The sequence below is a fragment of the Paramormyrops kingsleyae genome, chromosome 1, assembly GCF_048594095.1.
Source record: "Paramormyrops kingsleyae isolate MSU_618 chromosome 1, PKINGS_0.4, whole genome shotgun sequence".
NCBI lineage: Eukaryota > Metazoa > Chordata > Actinopteri > Osteoglossiformes > Mormyridae > Paramormyrops > Paramormyrops kingsleyae.
In genome coordinates, this window is record NC_132797.1 from 69,259,951 (window position 1) to 69,277,987 (window position 18,037).

General features: G+C 41.3%; 3 protein-coding genes across 6 annotated transcripts; 2 read left to right on the forward strand and 1 right to left on the reverse strand.

The window, feature by feature from the left end:
* Positions 1-1,204: 1,204 nt before the first annotated feature.
* Positions 1,205-6,206, forward strand: LOC111833188 (BBSome complex member BBS5). Its single transcript, XM_023791220.2, has 12 exons — positions 1,205-1,550; positions 1,877-1,959; positions 2,047-2,112; positions 2,518-2,567; positions 2,877-3,004; positions 3,154-3,289; positions 3,631-3,726; positions 3,907-3,969; positions 4,460-4,594; positions 5,199-5,282; positions 5,657-5,680; positions 5,798-6,206. Exons 1-12 carry the CDS (start codon positions 1,489-1,491, stop codon positions 5,897-5,899), a joined length of 1,029 nt encoding a protein of 342 aa, XP_023646988.1. The 5' UTR covers positions 1,205-1,488; the 3' UTR covers positions 5,900-6,206.
* An 833-nt stretch (positions 6,207-7,039) lies between these two features.
* Positions 7,040-10,296, forward strand: LOC111833114 (kelch-like protein 41b). The gene is made up of 6 exons (XM_023791096.2): positions 7,040-8,246; positions 8,582-8,739; positions 8,830-8,937; positions 9,021-9,206; positions 9,485-9,631; positions 9,913-10,296. The coding sequence occupies exons 1-6, from the start codon at positions 7,134-7,136 to the stop codon at positions 10,022-10,024; spliced, it is 1,824 nt and encodes a 607-aa protein (XP_023646864.1). The 5' UTR covers positions 7,040-7,133; the 3' UTR covers positions 10,025-10,296.
* Positions 10,297-10,377: 81 nt separating this feature from the next.
* On the reverse strand, positions 10,378-16,550 carry fastkd1 (FAST kinase domains 1). 4 transcript variants are annotated; one of them, XM_023790896.2, is made up of 15 exons: positions 16,435-16,550; positions 15,047-15,603; positions 14,745-14,813; positions 14,541-14,666; positions 14,022-14,420; positions 13,725-13,835; positions 13,513-13,644; positions 12,945-13,431; positions 12,715-12,829; positions 12,508-12,636; positions 12,111-12,242; positions 11,498-11,611; positions 11,183-11,327; positions 10,907-11,021; positions 10,378-10,819 (listed from the first exon to the last, which is right to left on the reverse strand). In XM_023790896.2, exons 2-15 carry the CDS (start codon positions 15,379-15,381, stop codon positions 10,727-10,729), a joined length of 2,502 nt encoding a protein of 833 aa, XP_023646664.2. In that variant the 5' UTR covers positions 15,382-15,603; positions 16,435-16,550; the 3' UTR covers positions 10,378-10,726. The 4 variants fall into 4 exon arrangements, with proteins under 4 accessions (XP_023646664.2, XP_023646505.2, XP_023646592.2 ...); XM_023790737.2 differs by having other exon boundaries at positions 16,308-16,550; XM_023790824.2 differs by lacking the exon at positions 16,435-16,550 and adding an exon at positions 16,168-16,297.
* Between the last annotated feature and the right edge of the window lie 1,487 nt (positions 16,551-18,037).

The window sequence follows — 18,037 nt, forward strand, 5'->3', positions numbered from 1 at the left end:
TAGTAACTGTTTGAGATAAAAGATATCACAATTAATTAATGATGAATTAACATGAGATCAGTATGTAACTAAGACTTAGTTTGTGGTTAATTAACACATAAGTAATAGCATATTTGTGCCCCATCAAGTAAAGTGCCATCAATAATATTTACTTAAGTCGTTTAGCAATACCAGATTAAAAATGAATCAGACAATACAATTTTATTGTGCTTTCTGAGCAATAGATGATATATTATCCTGAAGGATATTTCATGCATTTTATTATTATTATCATCATCATCATTATTATTATTAATAATAATAATTAAATAAATAAATAAATAAATAAATAAATAAATAATGCACGCGCATTACTGACGTTTTCTTCGTTTTCTACCTTTCCATAAACACAAATTAGGTCAAGCCTGCCATCCAGTGGGGAAAAAATGTAACTACGTACAATTTTACCTGAATTACCGGAATTCTGAAATAGTGGTAATAATAATAATAATAATAATACTTTAACAGATGTGCATATTTCTGGTAACAGCAGGTAACAGCAACGGTTCTCTTTGAATCCTGGCAAACCCATTACCATAGCAATAAGTTACAAGAATCGAGTTAACAGCTCCTTCAAGTCTGCAGCACATACCATCTGCCCTTTACAGTGAAACACTACAGGCTACAGCTTGGTCTCGTCGGACCACACCGCTTCTCACAGCCTTTCTACACGATCGCCCTCGTCTACCGTAGGCTCTATTCTCATTATACAGCTATGCACTGTACTCGTGTTCTATCTTCAGGTTCACCACACTGACCTCTGTAGCTTTCTCAGAACAGGTTTTAGCTTCCATATACATTGTAAATACTCACCAGGCTTGCTTTGGTCAGATCAGCCTTTTTGTACATCAAATTAATAGATTTAATATATTATTGATCATTTGATGTTGGTGTAAAACTATGATATTATGCCTGTGAAAGTGTATCAGCATAGCCACTTCAGAATCTCTTCTAACCCTAAGCCCAGTATTTGCTACAACCATCCAATCCATCCATGTACTTTTTGATTCGACCAGTACCTCACCACTTATAGCTAATCAATACCTAACTGACTTTCTTAAACTAATTCAATTAAATAATTAATTGAGCTGGATGTTAAATGTAACAAATACACGGAATGGCTGGGGTGCTCCTGAGGAGAGGCTTGGGGACTGAAGCAGTGTTCTTCATACCATCCAAAAGGTTATAGAAACCTCGATAATAAAAAGTTGGATTGTCCTGGATATACTCTGGTCGGACGATAACCACCGCCGCGCCAAATATTCGCGTTTTTGTACAGTGTGCGGTTTGACCTTTTATGCCTACCGTAGTACGGTTACCAAGGGTACGACAGAGCGAGTCCATGACGGGAAGATAATGCGTCTTAAGCCTGAAGTAAAGACGTAGATAACTCTCCAAATAATAATAATAATCAGAAAGACGTAGCCGTTAAGAATAAACCAAGCTGCAATGGCATCTATGTTGGATGCTCTTTGGGAAGACAGGGATGTTAGGTTCGATATTACTGCGCAGTAAGTACCTGAAATCTGTTGTATAGTTACGGATTAAAATATATAGTTCCACAAGAATACCTAGCATGGTTGTTTACAAAGAATATTCTGTTTCCTTGAATGTGTCTCTTGTGCAAGCAATGGTACTGGCAATATATAGAATACTAACTAAATTGCATGATATGTGCTTTAACCCATTTTCAGTAGCTTACAGACATTTGACTCCTTAAATATACTTGAACTGTGGCCTGATATTATAAAAATAACAATAATAAACAATAACACGCAGTGTTAATATAGTCGAAAATGTGTTTGCTTTATTCCTAATAATGTTTCTTGTCGTAAAGGCAAATGAAAACGAGACCAGGCGAAGTGCTTATAGATTGCTTAGATTCTATTGAAGACACCAAAGGAAATAATGGAGACAGAGGTAAGACATTTTAAGAAATACATTAGTCGTGCATTTATGTAAATTTAGTTTCCTTGCCGTACATCATCCGAATTTTTGGATTTTCAGGGAGGCTTCTTGTCACAAATCTGAGAATCATCTGGCACTCTTTGGCTCTACCCAGAGTCAATTTGTGTAAGTAGCACCATCTGTGCCTACACCCCCCCCCCCCATCAAAAAATACAGCAGTTACTACTTAATCATTCTGACCTTGACAACAGGTTTGACTAGATTGTGGTAAATCAAAATGTCTTGGTTCTGTCCTGATGAGCCCAGTTTCACGTCCAGATTCTGGCAGCAGTTACAAAAAATGGCTATGCAGATCTATTCTAACCACATCCCTTTACTGTATTAGTGGTTATGGATGTCGGATGGATGGATAGAACCAATGTAAATTCTCAAGCCTGAGAAATAAAACACCTTCAAAATAAAAAATCCACTTTAAGTTGAAAAAAATGTCAATGGACAGGTTATTTAAATGCAAATTGCACACATTTTACTGTAACGTGTGAAAAAAGTAACTTTTTTTTTCTTCTTCAGCTGTGGGATACAACTCAATTATTAATATTACCACAAGAACTGCTAATTCAGTAAGTATATGTACCGTATATTTTAACAGAAATGACTTTGGCTCTGGGATTATCTCCCATGTCATTCTCCAAGTTATTCTTCAGATATTTGGGGTTCCTTCTCTACTGCAAACACATGCTATTAGCCTAAACTTCCCATAGTGCAGTGTGTGCCTTTTAATGGACTGGCATCCTGTCTGTGGTTTACTACTGTCTGAATGCAGCCTGAGATAGGCTCCAAGCCCCATCACCTCGACAGAATAAGAAGTGGATGGATGGATGGATGTATGGATGGATCAATCGATCGTTGGATATTTTTCTCTATTCCAGAAACTGAGGGGTCAGACTGAAGCACTGTACATATTAACCAAGAGCAGTAACACCAGGTTTGAGTTTATTTTCACCAGTGTGGTTCCGGGAAGCCCCAGGTTGTTCACGTCCGTCATTGCAGTCCACAGGTACTTTAAATGCAACCCTGCACACCTCTGACTTATGACTTTATAACAGATGATCTGTGGGACCGTAAAGGAAAGTCCGTTTTTTATTGCGGTAAATTTATAGGCAAAAATGGAGCATCTAAAAATTGTAATTTTTCCTTCCTTCAAAGGGCTTATGAAACCTCAAAGATGTACCGTGACTTGAAGTTGAGAGCAGCTCTTATTCATAATAAACAGCTGAGACTTTTGCCACAAGAACAGGTTTATGACAAAATTAACGGAGTGTGGAACTTATCCAGCGACCAGGTATATAAATCATTTTTGCAATTAAATCACATAAGGCACTTGTTTGTAATGTGCCCAGTATTTGACATAGTACTGCACTGCTTACACGTACGCTTATCTTTGATATGAGGCAGTTTAAAAATACCCACAACTCCACGGTAGAGCTGTTGCTGTAGTTCATCCTTGTTCTTTCTAAATCTAACTTTCCCATCCTTGTTCCACAGCTTCCCCAAACGTCATTTTATGTTGCATATGCTATACAAATCCTTTCTTACTTAGTACTAAACAGAGTTTTTCTGGAAGCAAAATGAACTTTATGTTTGCGCCTAAAAGCTTCTTCTGTCTTTCCTTTAACCTGATAGGGTAACCTGGGAACCTTTTTTATCACAAACGTGCGAATTGTGTGGCACGCCAACATGAACGAGTGTTTCAACGTCAGCATCCCCTACCTGCAGATTGTAAGCCCGATCACCAGTAGCACACGAGTTGTACTGCTTTGGGAGTCTGAATGTACTTTTATTACCTGATTTCATGTAAAACAAAAATGGACAGCAATATTGTTTTTTGCCTTCGTTTTGGTAGTTAGTGTACTTGTGAATGCATGTACTGTGAAAATATCATCTGTGTTTTTTCTGAAGCGCTCCATCAAGATCAGAGATTCCAAATTTGGCCTGGCGTTAGTGATAGAGAGCTCTCAGCAGGTGAATTTGATCATGTTGTTAATCCATAACGAATGTATTCACCCTTAATATCGGCGTACTGTATTTGTTAATGGACTAACGCCTTCCTTTGGCAAGCTTCTGCTGTGCAGGTCTCAAAGGTGGCCTTAATTTAAACTCAACTAAATACAATGCCACACACCATCGTAATTCAGATGTGCTCTTTTTCCACATCAGATGTAGATCATAATTTGTCTTTTTTTTGCACATTCCTGTTCATTCAGTTGTTGTTCGTATGCATAACTTTATTTTTAATGTATTTTTAACTTTTTTTGTCTTATCTCTTTCGTTTATATCTTAATACAGTATGTGGTATTTAAATATCTTACAAATTTATATTCCATTTCTTACTTTTTTGAATAACGATCTATATTTCATCTCGTTGTATAAGCCATGCATTATAGAGCTGAAGATGACAATAAAGATACTTTGACATTTTTCCTAACGTCTGTATTTTACATTCGTAATTTAGACAGGTGGGTATGTACTTGGTTTCAAGATCGACCCCATAGAGAAACTACAGGATGTGGTGAAAGAGATCAACTCTCTGCACAAGGTTTACTCTGCAAGTCCCATCTTTGGAGTACAGTATGAGATGGAAGAAAAGGTACCTTCTGATCCTTAACTAACCCCACACAAAACACCCCCGTTTTCCCCGTCAACCAGTCTAAATGTACAGATAGAATTTGCTATTTTATTTAAAGTGTCTTTTTTAATTACAAAAGACGTTTTTTTGGTGTCTCACGTTACAATAAGGCTCCCTTTTGCCACTTGTAAATAGTAGTAACTCATTAATTAAAAAGAAAACTGTTATAACTTCTTTAACATTGTCTATCAATAATTTACTAAGTGTTACAACCTAATTAATAACCAGATTATAAACCATTCATAAACTCTTTATATGGGCAGCCTTATTGTAAAGTGGCACCATCTTTCTTGACTTTTGTATAAAAAATTACAGTATTTAATTAAATTGCAAATAAATGTCATTACAATATTTAATTTCTCGACGGGATGATGGAATTAAAGGATTGTTAATTTAAAAGCAAAGGTTTCTTGTGTGGAGCATTTCAGGATAATCCTACAAGCATTATGTCATATTGAGACTGTCACTGTAAGCCCCCATTTCCAGCCTGGTTCCCTTGGCTTTCTCCTACTGGTTCCCTTGACTTTCTCCTACTGGTTCCCTTGACTTTCTCCTACGCCCTCAGCCGCAGCCACTGGAGGAGCTGACAGTGGAGCAGCCTGCCGACGACGTGGAGATCGAGCCAGATGAGCAGACGGATGCTTTCACAGTGAGTGGGCTGTGGCAGCAGGTCTAATGGGAAGACTGCCCTGTCACACTCTCAAAATAGTGGGTTGCTAAAGGATTGTACCACAGCCTGGTACAAACAGAACCACATGTTGCCTGGGTTACACAGTGTTTATGAACAGATTCTGCCTCAGGTGGCTTAGTCACTTTTAACACGTAGATTTGACTTTTGATTAATGCGGTTATTTGTATGACTAAAACCATGACAATGTATTGGGTAAACTGGATGGATGGATGGATGGATGGATAAAACAATTTTTAACTGAATTATTCGAATGGTTTGCTACAGTATGTGAACATGTATACAATGAACATTTCATTTATATACCATATACTCATATATTTCTTCTTTTTTAGGCATACTTTGCAGATGGCCATAAGGTAATATTGATATATGACATGATATTCATGTATGAAATGTCTTTTGTTAACCTCAGCGCTGTCATGTTTGCTACAGAAGTGCTAACTAATGGATTAATGGTGTAAATTTGTTCAAAGCAACAAGACAGAGAAGCAGTGTTCTGTGAAGAGCTTGGACTGGCTATTGAGAAGCTGAAAGAGGGATTTACACTGCAGGGACTCTGGGAAGTCGTGCCTTAAGAACATCATCTGCTTTTCTCTTTTTTGTACTTCTGCTGTCACAGTTTCAGCTCCAAACGTCAAGGCTTTTATTAGTTACTACGTAGGACAGAACGGGAGTCTGCTTGTTTATTTATAATGTATATATGTACAAAGCATTTTGTGATATTGGTACGATAATTAAACGGTTACATTCTGAATATTTCAGTATTTTGAAGGAACGTATATTGTCTCAGTATTGGTGTGTTGTGTTATGCTTGCTTATTTCCTCCTATGTACTGTATTTGTGTCTGTAAATAGCAAATATAAGTACCATTTTAGAACATGAGGAGGGCTGAGTCATTTGTTTGGTTTGGAGTGCTGAGACACGCCCCCCTCCCCCCAGTGAACAATGATCCAGTGGCTATTTAGAAACATGTCTGAGGGATTGACCCGCGTCACAAACTGTTGAAGAGGATTGACTCTCACCTGTTACGATAAGCAGCTGTTCCTTGACCTTGCTTCCAGGCAAGGCCTTGCCTTTGTGTGGGTAGTGAGGTAGTGGGGTAGGGGAGTATTAGCTTTAACTTGGCATGCCTCACATGAGAAGGTTATGAGTCAACTTGGGTTAATTTTTCACCATACCTTTCCTAGTGTTCGAGGGACTAAAATGATTGGATTTGCCTTGGACCAGATCTTTCCCACTTCTGTCATTTCTAATATTGCCATACCTTACAAGTCTGATGTTAGATCCCTTCCTAAACCCACCTACTCATGCCTTACTAGTCATTAATGAACCCAAACACATTTCACATCAAGGTGACTTAAATACTTTACCTTTATCCTTTGCAGTGTAATAATCAATTGTGATACATTTTAAATTACAGTCCCGTACCAATGTTGAACAAAATGAATGAAGTTTGTTTGTCCTCTGCTAATGTACTCACACATTTATTATAGCTACATAGGACAAAATAATGATGACAAAATTTCAGCTCTGTGAGCATCACTAGCTCTGTCGTTGGCAACCATAAAGCTATATTTCCCTGGTGACCCGCTATCACAGTTGCTTCTTTCAGTCTGTTGACAGCTGCATGAGATGGGACTCTTTCAGATTTGGCTAACCTGAATTCCAGGAGGCTGGGGTTGGGGGGCTATTTTTAGAGGAGCAAGATTAAATTGCAGGGGGTTCACCGCAAGCTACGAACGTCGCTCAGCCTTTTCTAGCCGTGACCGTGTGCCGAGAAGTACGACGGCCAGCTCTCCTAGTCCAGGAATGGATCCGAAAAGTATGAAGGAAGATCTACGGCTCTATCAGAGCACTCTGCTCCAGGACGGCCTGAAGGAGCTCCTGAATGAGAACAAATTTGTGGACTGCACCCTCAAAGTGGGTGACCGGAGCTTGCCCTGCCACAGGCTCATCATGGCTGCCTGTAGCCCTTACTTCCGTGAGGTCTTCTTCTCTGAAGATGGCAAGGAAATCAAGGGTACCAATGAAGTGGTTCTTGAGAACGTGGACCCAAATGTCATGGACATGATTGTAAAGTACCTCTATTCCGCAGAAATCGACCTGACAGATGAGAACGTGCAGGAAATTTTTGCTTTGGCAAACCGTTTCCAAATCCCCTCCGTGTTCACTGTGTGTGTAAACTACTTGCAACGGAAGCTTTCTGTCGGAAACTGCCTGGCTATATTCCGATTGGGGCTGGTTCTCAGTTGCCCTCGTTTGGCTGTGGCCGCCCGAGACTACATTGCGGACCGCTTTGAGATCCTTTCCCAAGAGGAGGACTTCCTCCAGCTTGAGCCACATGAGCTCTTTGCCATTATTGGCGGGGATTCGCTGAATGTTGAGAAAGAGGAGTTGGTGTTTGAGTCCCTGATGAACTGGGTCAGGACCGACAAGGAAAAGCGGGTGAAGAACCTAAACGACGCCTTTGACTGTATCCGCTTCCGCCTGCTGTCTGAGAAGTACTTCAAGGAGAAGGTAGAGAAGGATGACATAATCAAGGCAGACCCAGAACTGTTAAAGAAAATCAAGGTCATCAAAGATGCTTTTGTTGGGAAGTTGCCTGCGAAGGAGAAGAAGAAAGGAGAATCTAGTGCAGCGGTAGTAAATGGGGAAGCAGGAGAGGATGAAATGTTGCCAGGTTACCTTAACGACGTCCGAAGGCATGGCATGTACGCCAAGGATTTGATCGTGCTGATCAATGACACCGCTGCGGTGGCCTACGACGCCAGTGATAATGAATGCTTTCTGGCTGCCATGGCAGAGCAGATCCCGAGAAACCATGTCAGTCTGACCTCAAAGAAGAACCATCTCTACATCCTGGGAGGTTTGTTTGTGGACGAGGAGAATAAAGAGATGCCTCTGCAATGCTACTTCTATCAGGTGATGAGTCACATTTTTAACATATTGATGTTCTTTTCTGACACTGTAGGATAAAATTTGATAATTGTGATAATTTGTTTATCTTTGTAGTAACAATGCAAGAACTTTATATTAGGTGTATGTAGCGCTTTGAGGTACTGATTGGAACAAAGTATTTAATGATCCTCAAATCATTCTTTGGCGAATTATTGATTCTACTTTATGCCATTTATGTATTTCCTGCTTTAGACACACATAATTTAACATTTGTCATTAAACATTATAAAATGCTTCTAGCCAAACTAAGTTTTAGGTTTGCCATGCTTGTCCTTACCGGCCAACTCTTCCTGTTGTAGCTGGACAGTCTTGCCTCTGATTGGATCGCCCTGCCGCCAATGCCATCGCCGAGGTGCCTGTTCGGAATGGGACAGTACGGAAACCTGATCTTCGCAGTGGCTGGAAAAGACCTCCAGACCAACGAGTCCCTTGACTCGGTGATGTGCTATGACACTGAGTAAGCATAAATCACCCCCTTTTTTTTACCTTCCATACTGGTAACTTAAGTACTTGACTGTTTATTTGTCATCTACTTGTAAACGCTAAGAAAAATGAAGTGGACCGAGACGAAAAAGCTGCCTCTCCGGATCCACGGACATGCCGTGGTGTCCCAGAATGGGCTCTTATACTGCATCGGTGGAAAGACAGATGACAAGTAAGTCACAGTTTTTAATAACTACACCAAAATCCATATAAGACGACTGGTTCCAAAAAATGAATTTTTCCATTGATCTGCAGCAAAGCCATCAACAAGATGTTCGCATATAATCACAAGCAATCGGAGTGGAGAGAGCTGGCCGCCATGAAAACTCCTAGGGCGATGTTTGGGGCCGTTATTCACAATGGAAAGATTGTGGTGGCCGGAGGCGTCAACGAAGACGGTCTCACCGCCACGTCCGAGGTCTACGACTTTGGAACCAACAAGTATGACATGACATTTTTTGTTTTATCACATTTTCTTTGGTGATAATTCAGTGATATTCTGTCACTTACATCTGGTTGCTGAACTGACATTCATCCAATGCGACTTACATTTTTAACAGCCGAAGCACTTCAGGCTAGACTTGTTCACGGTTACTATAACAATGTCCCAGCCTTCTTGCACTGTGCTACATATTGAAGATGAGTTAGACCTGTGTGGAGGGTGAAATATCACCTCGTCCTTCACACAACTAATGCCAACATGTCATCTCTCTCTTCAGGTGGATCCCCTTCACGGAGTTCCCCCAGGAGAGGAGCTCCGTCAACCTCGTCAGTAGTGGAGGTTCCCTGTATGCTGTTGGAGGTTTCGCCATGATTCAGATGGAGAACAAAGAGTGTGCCCCCACTGAGGTCACAGACATCTGGCAGTAAGCTCTCAAAACTCTTCTACCTCAGGGTTTCTCAAATCGCTCCTTGGGGACCCCCAGACTGTCTATGTTTTTGTTTCTGGGAGCTGGAAGGAGCAAAAATGAGGACTATCTGGCCGGGAGAAGGGAGGTAGCAAAAACATGGATCTGGAGGTGCCCAAGGACCGGGTTGAAAAACACCGTTTTGTCGCATTATAGAAAATGAATGTGTTGCATATAAGTAACCAGCCATCTCTCTTTCATCAGTGTAGTAAAATACTGATCCTTTCATCTCCTGCCAGGTACGAGGAGGACAAGAAGCAGTGGAGCGGGATGCTGAGGGAGCTGCGCTATGCCTCCGGGTCATCCTGCGTCTCCATGCGCCTCAACCCGGCCAAGATGCCCAAGCTCTGATTGGCAGCACCAGCACCTGCTCCTGCAGCCTCTCATTACTGATAGTTTGTCTTTCTGAAGTGGAAATATCCTAACAACTATGACAGATCATTCGACAGGTTTATGAAAGGGAAGGAAAGTCAATTTTAACAAAGTTATCACCTGGAATGTCTCCATAGTTAGCATCTATGTGCCTAAAAAAAATCGAGGCCAATGTTGAACTTTCAGTTTCACCTAGATTGTATTTATGTACTTTTTTTTGTAAACTATTTATAAAGTGTATCTAAACTGCCCGAGTGGAGTAATAGATCAAAGCCGTCTCAACATTTCTGATATTTCTCCCCCTCATACATACACTAAAGAGTGCATAACAATATCATTGATATTTTTATTAAAAATCTATAATGAATATTTAAAAAACTTTACAAGATCGAACACATCATATTACATTATTTTATATCAAAGCTTCTTAAACACTAAATACAGGAAAATACAGTATGAATTCAGATGATGGCGCATGGTACTGGAAGCAACGTGTGAGGTAGCTCCTTGCATTCACAAGTTTTTCAGAAACACTTCATTATAAAATAACCCCAAAAATGCGTATACCTCCAAACACAGCCATGTTCCATTACAGACAATTCTCCAAATTACGTAAAAACAAAACAGACGTAAATGGCCTTTACCAAGGTTTCTTTAATGAAGTACAGATCATTAAAGGTACTATGGCAGCTTAGTAAATATCTTTTTTCTTAGGTAGTCCTTCCAAGCTTCCATGGTAGACAATTCCATGGAGTTCCACTCAAAGTGAGGAATCTGTTTAATGAAAGGACAGAATTAAGACTTGAATATGGAACATTCTGAAAAAAAATGAATGAGATTGTGGGTTATGATTCCGCTCACCTGCAGAATCTGATAGCCCAAAATCTCCAGGTGCCTCTTCCTCATCGTCGTCTCCCCTTTCATGTGACCCGTGTTCCTGCAGAAGGACTTGGAGTCCAGGAAGATCAAAGCAATGCTGCGGAGAAGAAAATCAGCGATCCAAAAGACATTTACCCTTCAAGGTCACTCAAACTCATGTGCTGATGACAGATGGGGGGGGCGGGGCCCCAGGCGTTATTAGCTGACTGAAAATGTCGCACGTTACATACAAGCAAGCTGTTTATAAAGATCTCCTACCGTTGTGCCCCAGGGGATATCTCACTTGTCTCCTTCCACGCAGAGTCCAGCCCCCACTGGACCTTCTCCTCCTCTGTGATCTGTAACTGGTTCTGTTCAGTGTAGGGTACCGGCCGCATGTGCTTGTCCATCACGCACTCAAAATCTGTCAGAATCCACATGGGAGATAAGTAGACACTGTTATACTTATAACAACGACAAGCAGTAAATACTACAGAGCGCAAAATATCACAGGACAATCACCGTCGACACTGAAACTCACTACCAAACCTGCACAACCGGATCAACCGAACAGTGCACATGTTCCACACACACCTACGGTATAGAAGTATGGAGTAGACACGGCCACTTTGGCGTAGTTCATCCCTCCAAAGATCTCTCCCAGCATCTTGTGGATCTGCTGCTGGACTGGACTGATGCCACCATTGCCTAAAGAGAAAATGAACCATATTATACAATATATACCACTTAGGCAACTGTACACAAGTCTACAATGGATTGGCTCAGTAAAGACCAGTATAAAGCCTCAAAACAAACTTTTGCTGGATTTTAAAAAGGGCTGCAGAGTAATTCTCCAGTAGTGGTTCTATCAGCACACCAGCAGAACTAGCAATACCACCCATTTTCCAACCTGGTGAGGGTCCAGGTGATGACCTGGAGCACATTCCAAGCAATGGGGGGGGGGGGGGGGGGCAGTAGGACAAGAAGCCAGTCCACTGAAGAACACAAACACACTACAGACAATACAGAGGTCCGGATCAACAACTGACTGCTTCTGAACTATGGGAGGCACACTGTTGATAACTAGTACTACCACGACTTCTAGAAAAGAAAAGCCAGAAATAAATGCCAAAGTACTGTAAGTTGTCCTTTCTCCTAAAATTTCAGTTGTTACTGTTTGTCCGGCTTAGTCTGGACGTGTTGTTACCTTTCCTCTGCATCTGCAGGCAGTAGCGGTGATGGAACCAAGGCACCTGGAACTCGGGGCACTCGAGACACACGGCTCGGTTGAGCTCCATCAGACGCAGGCGGATCCTCATGTTCAGGGCATCGGGCAGTGCTGCCAGGGAAACGCAGGCATGTGACAGTTCGGGACATTTTAATTGGCTACAATTTAGTGTTTCCCAATTCAGTCCTCAGGGCATTTTTGCTCGCTCCCAACTCCCAGAAGGAAGCAAAAATGTGGACTGTCTGACAGGGAGCTGGGAGGAAGCAAAAATGTGAACCGCCTCTGGGTTCTGAAGGACCGGGCTGGGAAACAATGTGGTGCATTTTAACAAAAAATTATTGTTATTATTCTGACCAAAAAAAATGGTTTATCGTACTTTCTAGCTGGGAGTCCAACTTGGCCAAAAAATCCACGTTAAAAATCTCCTTGATCAATTCTTCTGGAAAGTAGTCAGCCAGCGCCAAAGTGTAAGCAATGAGTACCAAGAGGTGGGGGTCAAAAGAACCTGGAGACAATGAAAAGGTGTAAACCCAAGTGTCAACTTAATTCAGCCCTATAATTGTACTTCATCTGTAGCATTTACCAATATGTGGAGTGAATTTCTGGATGCAGGACTCAAAGAAGTCGTCTCCATTTGGTGGATCGTAATTCAACACAGCGAACGGCAGAAGAATGGCGTAAGTCGCTGAATAATGAATCTGCCCAAAATTCAGTGGGGGAGAAAGAAGCACATCAGTCCATGGTATGATTATGGGTTTACATGCTGCAAAATCATTAGTCAGGTGGTGAAGTTGCTCGTTTTGGAAACGGTACCTTATGGATGTTCTCTTTGGTTACGCTGGCGATACGATCCAGAATTGGGGCGAAAACACAGTTGGTTTTGGTCAGGAAGAGGCAAATCTCTGGTAGGTTGCTCACGGAAATCTGGTCCACGAGTCTCTGGAGGGTCAGCATTGTGTCGTCCAGGAGCATCTCCTCAAACCACTCCCCAGAAATGTATTTGAGTTCCTCCAGCAGCAGGTCCAGCTTGTCCGCCATGCGCACCCGCTCCAGCCCACAGCGATTCAGCACCTGCAGCAGGTGCGAGTGCACGCCTGGCGCGCTGTGGCGGTACGTGGGGTCGCCGCGTGACCACTTGATGATGGCTTGGGCAAGGCTGCTGAGCTCGCTGAGGTTACACTGGGGCAAGATGGCGTACACCCGTGAAATCACTGCCTCTTCCAGCCGAGGAGATGACAGCATGGCGAGCACGTGTGTCAGCATGGACACCTCCTGGGGGACGATGCTAACCTGAACGAGGCTAACAAAAGAAAATATATATGAGCTATACCAGCTGACCACTGCTCAGGCCCTTATTGAACCTTCTTGAGTTTCAACTCACCCAACTAGTTTGCTTCTTAACTTAGATAACAACTCTGGGTTCTGGTAATGAAGCATAATCAGGGCCTGGGTGATCCTGGCTATCTCCACGGGTCGATATACATCCAGGTTCTTATGCAACACCGAAGCAATCCTGCAACAATCGAATGCGATGAGAAAGAAAGGCACTAGCAGACATCGCCCAGGCAAAAGAACTGCGACAGCTGCACTGACTTGTTGATCAACGGAAGGTTCCGGCACTGAATTTCCTCCAGGGTCTCTGCCACAGCCAACGCCTGCTGGGCGCTGAACTCTCCAGCCAACAGCAGCGCTGAACTCTCCAACCTAAGAAAAGTGTCAAAAGACTTGTCTTCGTCTCATAAATATTTGTCATGATTACAATGCTGTAGTTATGAATTTCTGTGTGAAGTAATATTGTCATGCTAAATTGAATCTTAGTGGCCAAAAACTAAATGAAATTAAAATTTAACTAAATAAAAAATACATTTTATTTAACATAATTATACCTACCCCTCTCTGGCCTCTTGTCCAGTAATAGGTGCAAGTGCAGCAAAAAACTTGCTGAAGGACAGAGGATCAGAACAAGCATCTGTGTGTTTCATCATCCTCCGTTTTGCAGCCAGGCGGAAGTCACAGCTATTAAACTGTAGGGACTGGTACAGGCCCAGGACAATTCCGATGTCCTCAGCATCCATGATGGGGACGTTGTGGATGAGTATTTTATCACATTTTTCCAGCAGAGGGCGGTAGCAGTACTTGATGTTGCGCAGAAACTGGACGATCCTCCTTGGGTTGCGGAAGAGAGAGGAGTCCATGGTGCCCAGGAGAGAGTCTGCCCTCTCTATGAGTGCATCCCTCAGACGAGGAGAGACTAAAGTAGATATGCTAATCATTAGGTTAGTCAGAACCCTGCAGCAAAGACAAAATAAGATTATGAAAATCTAAAAAGGCCTTTTCATTGTGCAGAGTGCAGACACAAAGTAATTTGTATTAACGAGCTGCAGATGCTCAAATGTCTTCGTTACGTACCTGATATCCTCAATAGAGTCAAGCTTCTGGTTTAAAATCTCAGCAATCTGACCCATCAGGGGACTGCAGTGCAGATGCTGATCACTCAGACAGACAGAGAACTTGGACAGTGTGGCCAGATCAAGTCTGTAAAACAACAGGACGTCATGCAGGTGCCCCTCACACAGTCCATGTGCTGATTATGAAATGCTGGCCTTTACTCACCGATCTAATCTGGTCCATGCTTCTGCAACCAGTTGCTGGATGAGGGAATCGTGGGGTTCCACAGAGAGCCTGCAGATGATAAAGTAAAAGTGTTTGGTAAAATAATTGTCACCTATGCCAGTGTTTCCCAATCAAGTACTTGGGACCCACAGACAGTGGGAGGGAGCAAAAGCATGGACCGACTGTGGGTTCCCGAGGACCGGATTGGGAAATGCTGATCTATGCACATCACAGGATGTGGAATTCATACTGAAATACAAGGCAGACTTAAGCTTGGGTTTACTTTTAATCCTGATCTGTACCTTAACACATCGTACAGCATGTTCACCACTGTGTCGTCATCCATGAGGGAGATCTTGTTCTCCGCTAACACACGGAGTGTGAGGAATTGTGGGTGAGTCCTGACAAACTCCAGCGTGCGGAGCATGTACGGCTTCTCCTTCTGAAACTGCCACAGCATCCCAAGTGCACAGCCCACATGTCCGGCTGACAGTTTGGCCTTGTTCTTGCCCACCACGTCGAACACCTGGTCCTCAGTGGAACATACGCGCAACTGCTCTAAAACCTGGTCCCGGTTTGATGTTCCGACGTGTATGGCCCTGCGAGGACCGCGCCACAAAGCCCGGAGCCAGAACATAACAGGGGCTACGGCTTGGAAAGGAGGGGATTCAGGAATTGGCTGGGGCGATCCAAACACAATCCCTCATTTCAAGGACTCAGAGTTTTTGGCATTAGAACCACTTGGCTTGATGTTTCTGTAGTATAACATCCATTCTTGAAGACATATTAATCCAGAAAAACAAAATGAAAAAAGGAGCCATTTACTTCATCCTTAACCTCGTCAATAATGAAGTTGTCCCTGCAGGAAGATAAAAAATATCTTATATAATCCACTTTTTTATTTATCTTTTATTTTGCTTGACAGCCTGAGTAACTGGATCTGTGTTTCACTGCGAGTTGCACCTGTATATGTGAGAAATAAACGAATCCTGAAACCCTGAATCATAATATAATGGTCTAGCTACATTGACGTTTAATCCTCTGCTATTTAATAGCAGCCCTCCTAAGATTCAGTACAGATCTAAGTATCCTCCTAAGCAAAACGAACTTTATATTTTAGCAACTAATGAGAGGTAAAATTAATCTATTAAGAGTGCACCCTTTGCTAATGGCAAAACTGTGACAATAATCTTCTCGAAAAGCTGCTTGTGTAAATAACTGGTTCATTTGAATAAACTGGGATTGGTTCGCACTTACACAAAACCTACCTAGTTCGATGGTTTCAATTGCGGTGAAAATAACATTTATTAGCGATTAGGTAGTCTGCTATACATGTATTACTGTAGTTTAAATTAAAATAAATTTTTGATACATTCACTTAATATCGAAAAATCCTGGTAAGTAAAATATAAAATAAAATTACCATATCCTTCGCATCGTAGCTACACTGACAACTTGGTTTTCTGTATAGCCTGCTATAATAATAAAGTTTGACTTTCATGGGAACCACGATTACAAAAGCATGGCATCTCCACGGAGCCCCACGTGGGCACAGCAACGTACCGATACACTGACAGCTATTCCGGGTCTTCATGAATCTGTATGGTTTCTAATTTTAAATTACTGATACTATTTTACTCACATTATATATTAATATGACATCAGACAAAACAAACTAAGTACCACAAACCTAAGAGCACACGATGCTCTTTCCTGTTGCTAGATTCAATACGTAAGGGACCGTCGGCTACTTCCTCACATTACAATGTCAAAAGGGCATTTCAAAGTAGTAAAACTGTGATTCTGCTCAAAAAAGAAAAAACATTGAAAATAATTCTTTTGAGCTGGTACTACTTTAATTATATATACGTTTGTAATAGCATAACTGTAAAAGAAGGGTATCGGCGTTACTGTTTATTTGATGTTAAAAACGAAAAATAACTACTCACTATTCCCAAACCCTTACCCAATTACCGTAATCCTTAGACAAAATAGAACAACAGCAAAATGATCATTACACCTTTCAGTTTGCTTTGCACTGCCGATACATGATGTTACTAGTATAATAAATTTGGAGTATATGGCAACGCAAACTGTTTGCCTCATAATAAAGCAGAGCAAATAATGCTAAAAAAAATTGCTTTACTAAAACACTGAATGGCACGTCTAACAAAATGACAACTAACACTTATGTTTAATTAGACATAAAACGATACTTCATGGTCTATCGTGTCAAGGGAAACATAGTCCTGCATATTAAGGGAAGGCTCTTCTGGCTAATTCTACCAGTTAAAAAATCCAAACGCCCGTTTATTTGAGATACACACCGGAAGACTGTAGCACTTGGGAAATTCAGTGATTTGGCTACTGCTCGCTGATTGGTGGATGTATTTCGTACTGTTTCTAAAACGTTGATGGGTCAAATGAATGTGATAAGCTCCTCTCTTAAGGTTTTTGGTATATAAATGACAGACTAATAGTAAATAATTTGTACATTTATATATTTATATTTATATTACTTAAATACGTGAAGGAAATAATTCAGGAACTTCGTGTGACTGAAGACACCGAGGAAGCCCAGTCAGGTGTATTTTATGAAAAGCGCACATGTTCAGCAATAAATCGGGAAACTTATTTTTTATTTATATATTTAAAGTCTGACAGGGAAGGTAAAGAGGACATTGTTAAAATTTGAAAGAAACGGTTAGGGAAAAAAGTGAGGGACGACTGAAGGCACACCGAACATAGCAGCAGCAGTAAGATCATGGTGTTACGAAGAGTCCTTGCCAAAGCAAGACTTTTATGTTTAATTTATACCAATGTTAATATTATTGCTGCTACATGGTTTTATTTTTATTGGTTATTTTATTTTTTATTTTTTTTTTATTATTATTTTATTGTTCTATGGTTCTATCTAAATCTCTTCTATTATCTGTACATAACTTTCCTAAATCTTAATTTTCATCAGGAGTTTGTTTTTGTAATGTAAGAGAATTTCCCCACGGGGATTAATAAAGTAATTAAGATTTTGTTTCTGATTTAGGAGGGGAGGTAGCATCAACAGCAAGGAAGGGCGAGATTTGTTAAAAAATGGGATAAATAAGCAGCAGTGGAGCCTGAAATGTAACTGAATGGAGCAGGGTATATTCTGAAGCTGGACTTCATTTAATGTCAAGCATATGTTGAAAGGCAGCTCACTTCATAGGTCATTGTAAAGGTGGCCTGTCTACATGAATTCTACCCTGAAGCATGTTAAGGCACGTAGATAGTGAAACGTTTAGCAGTCACGGTGT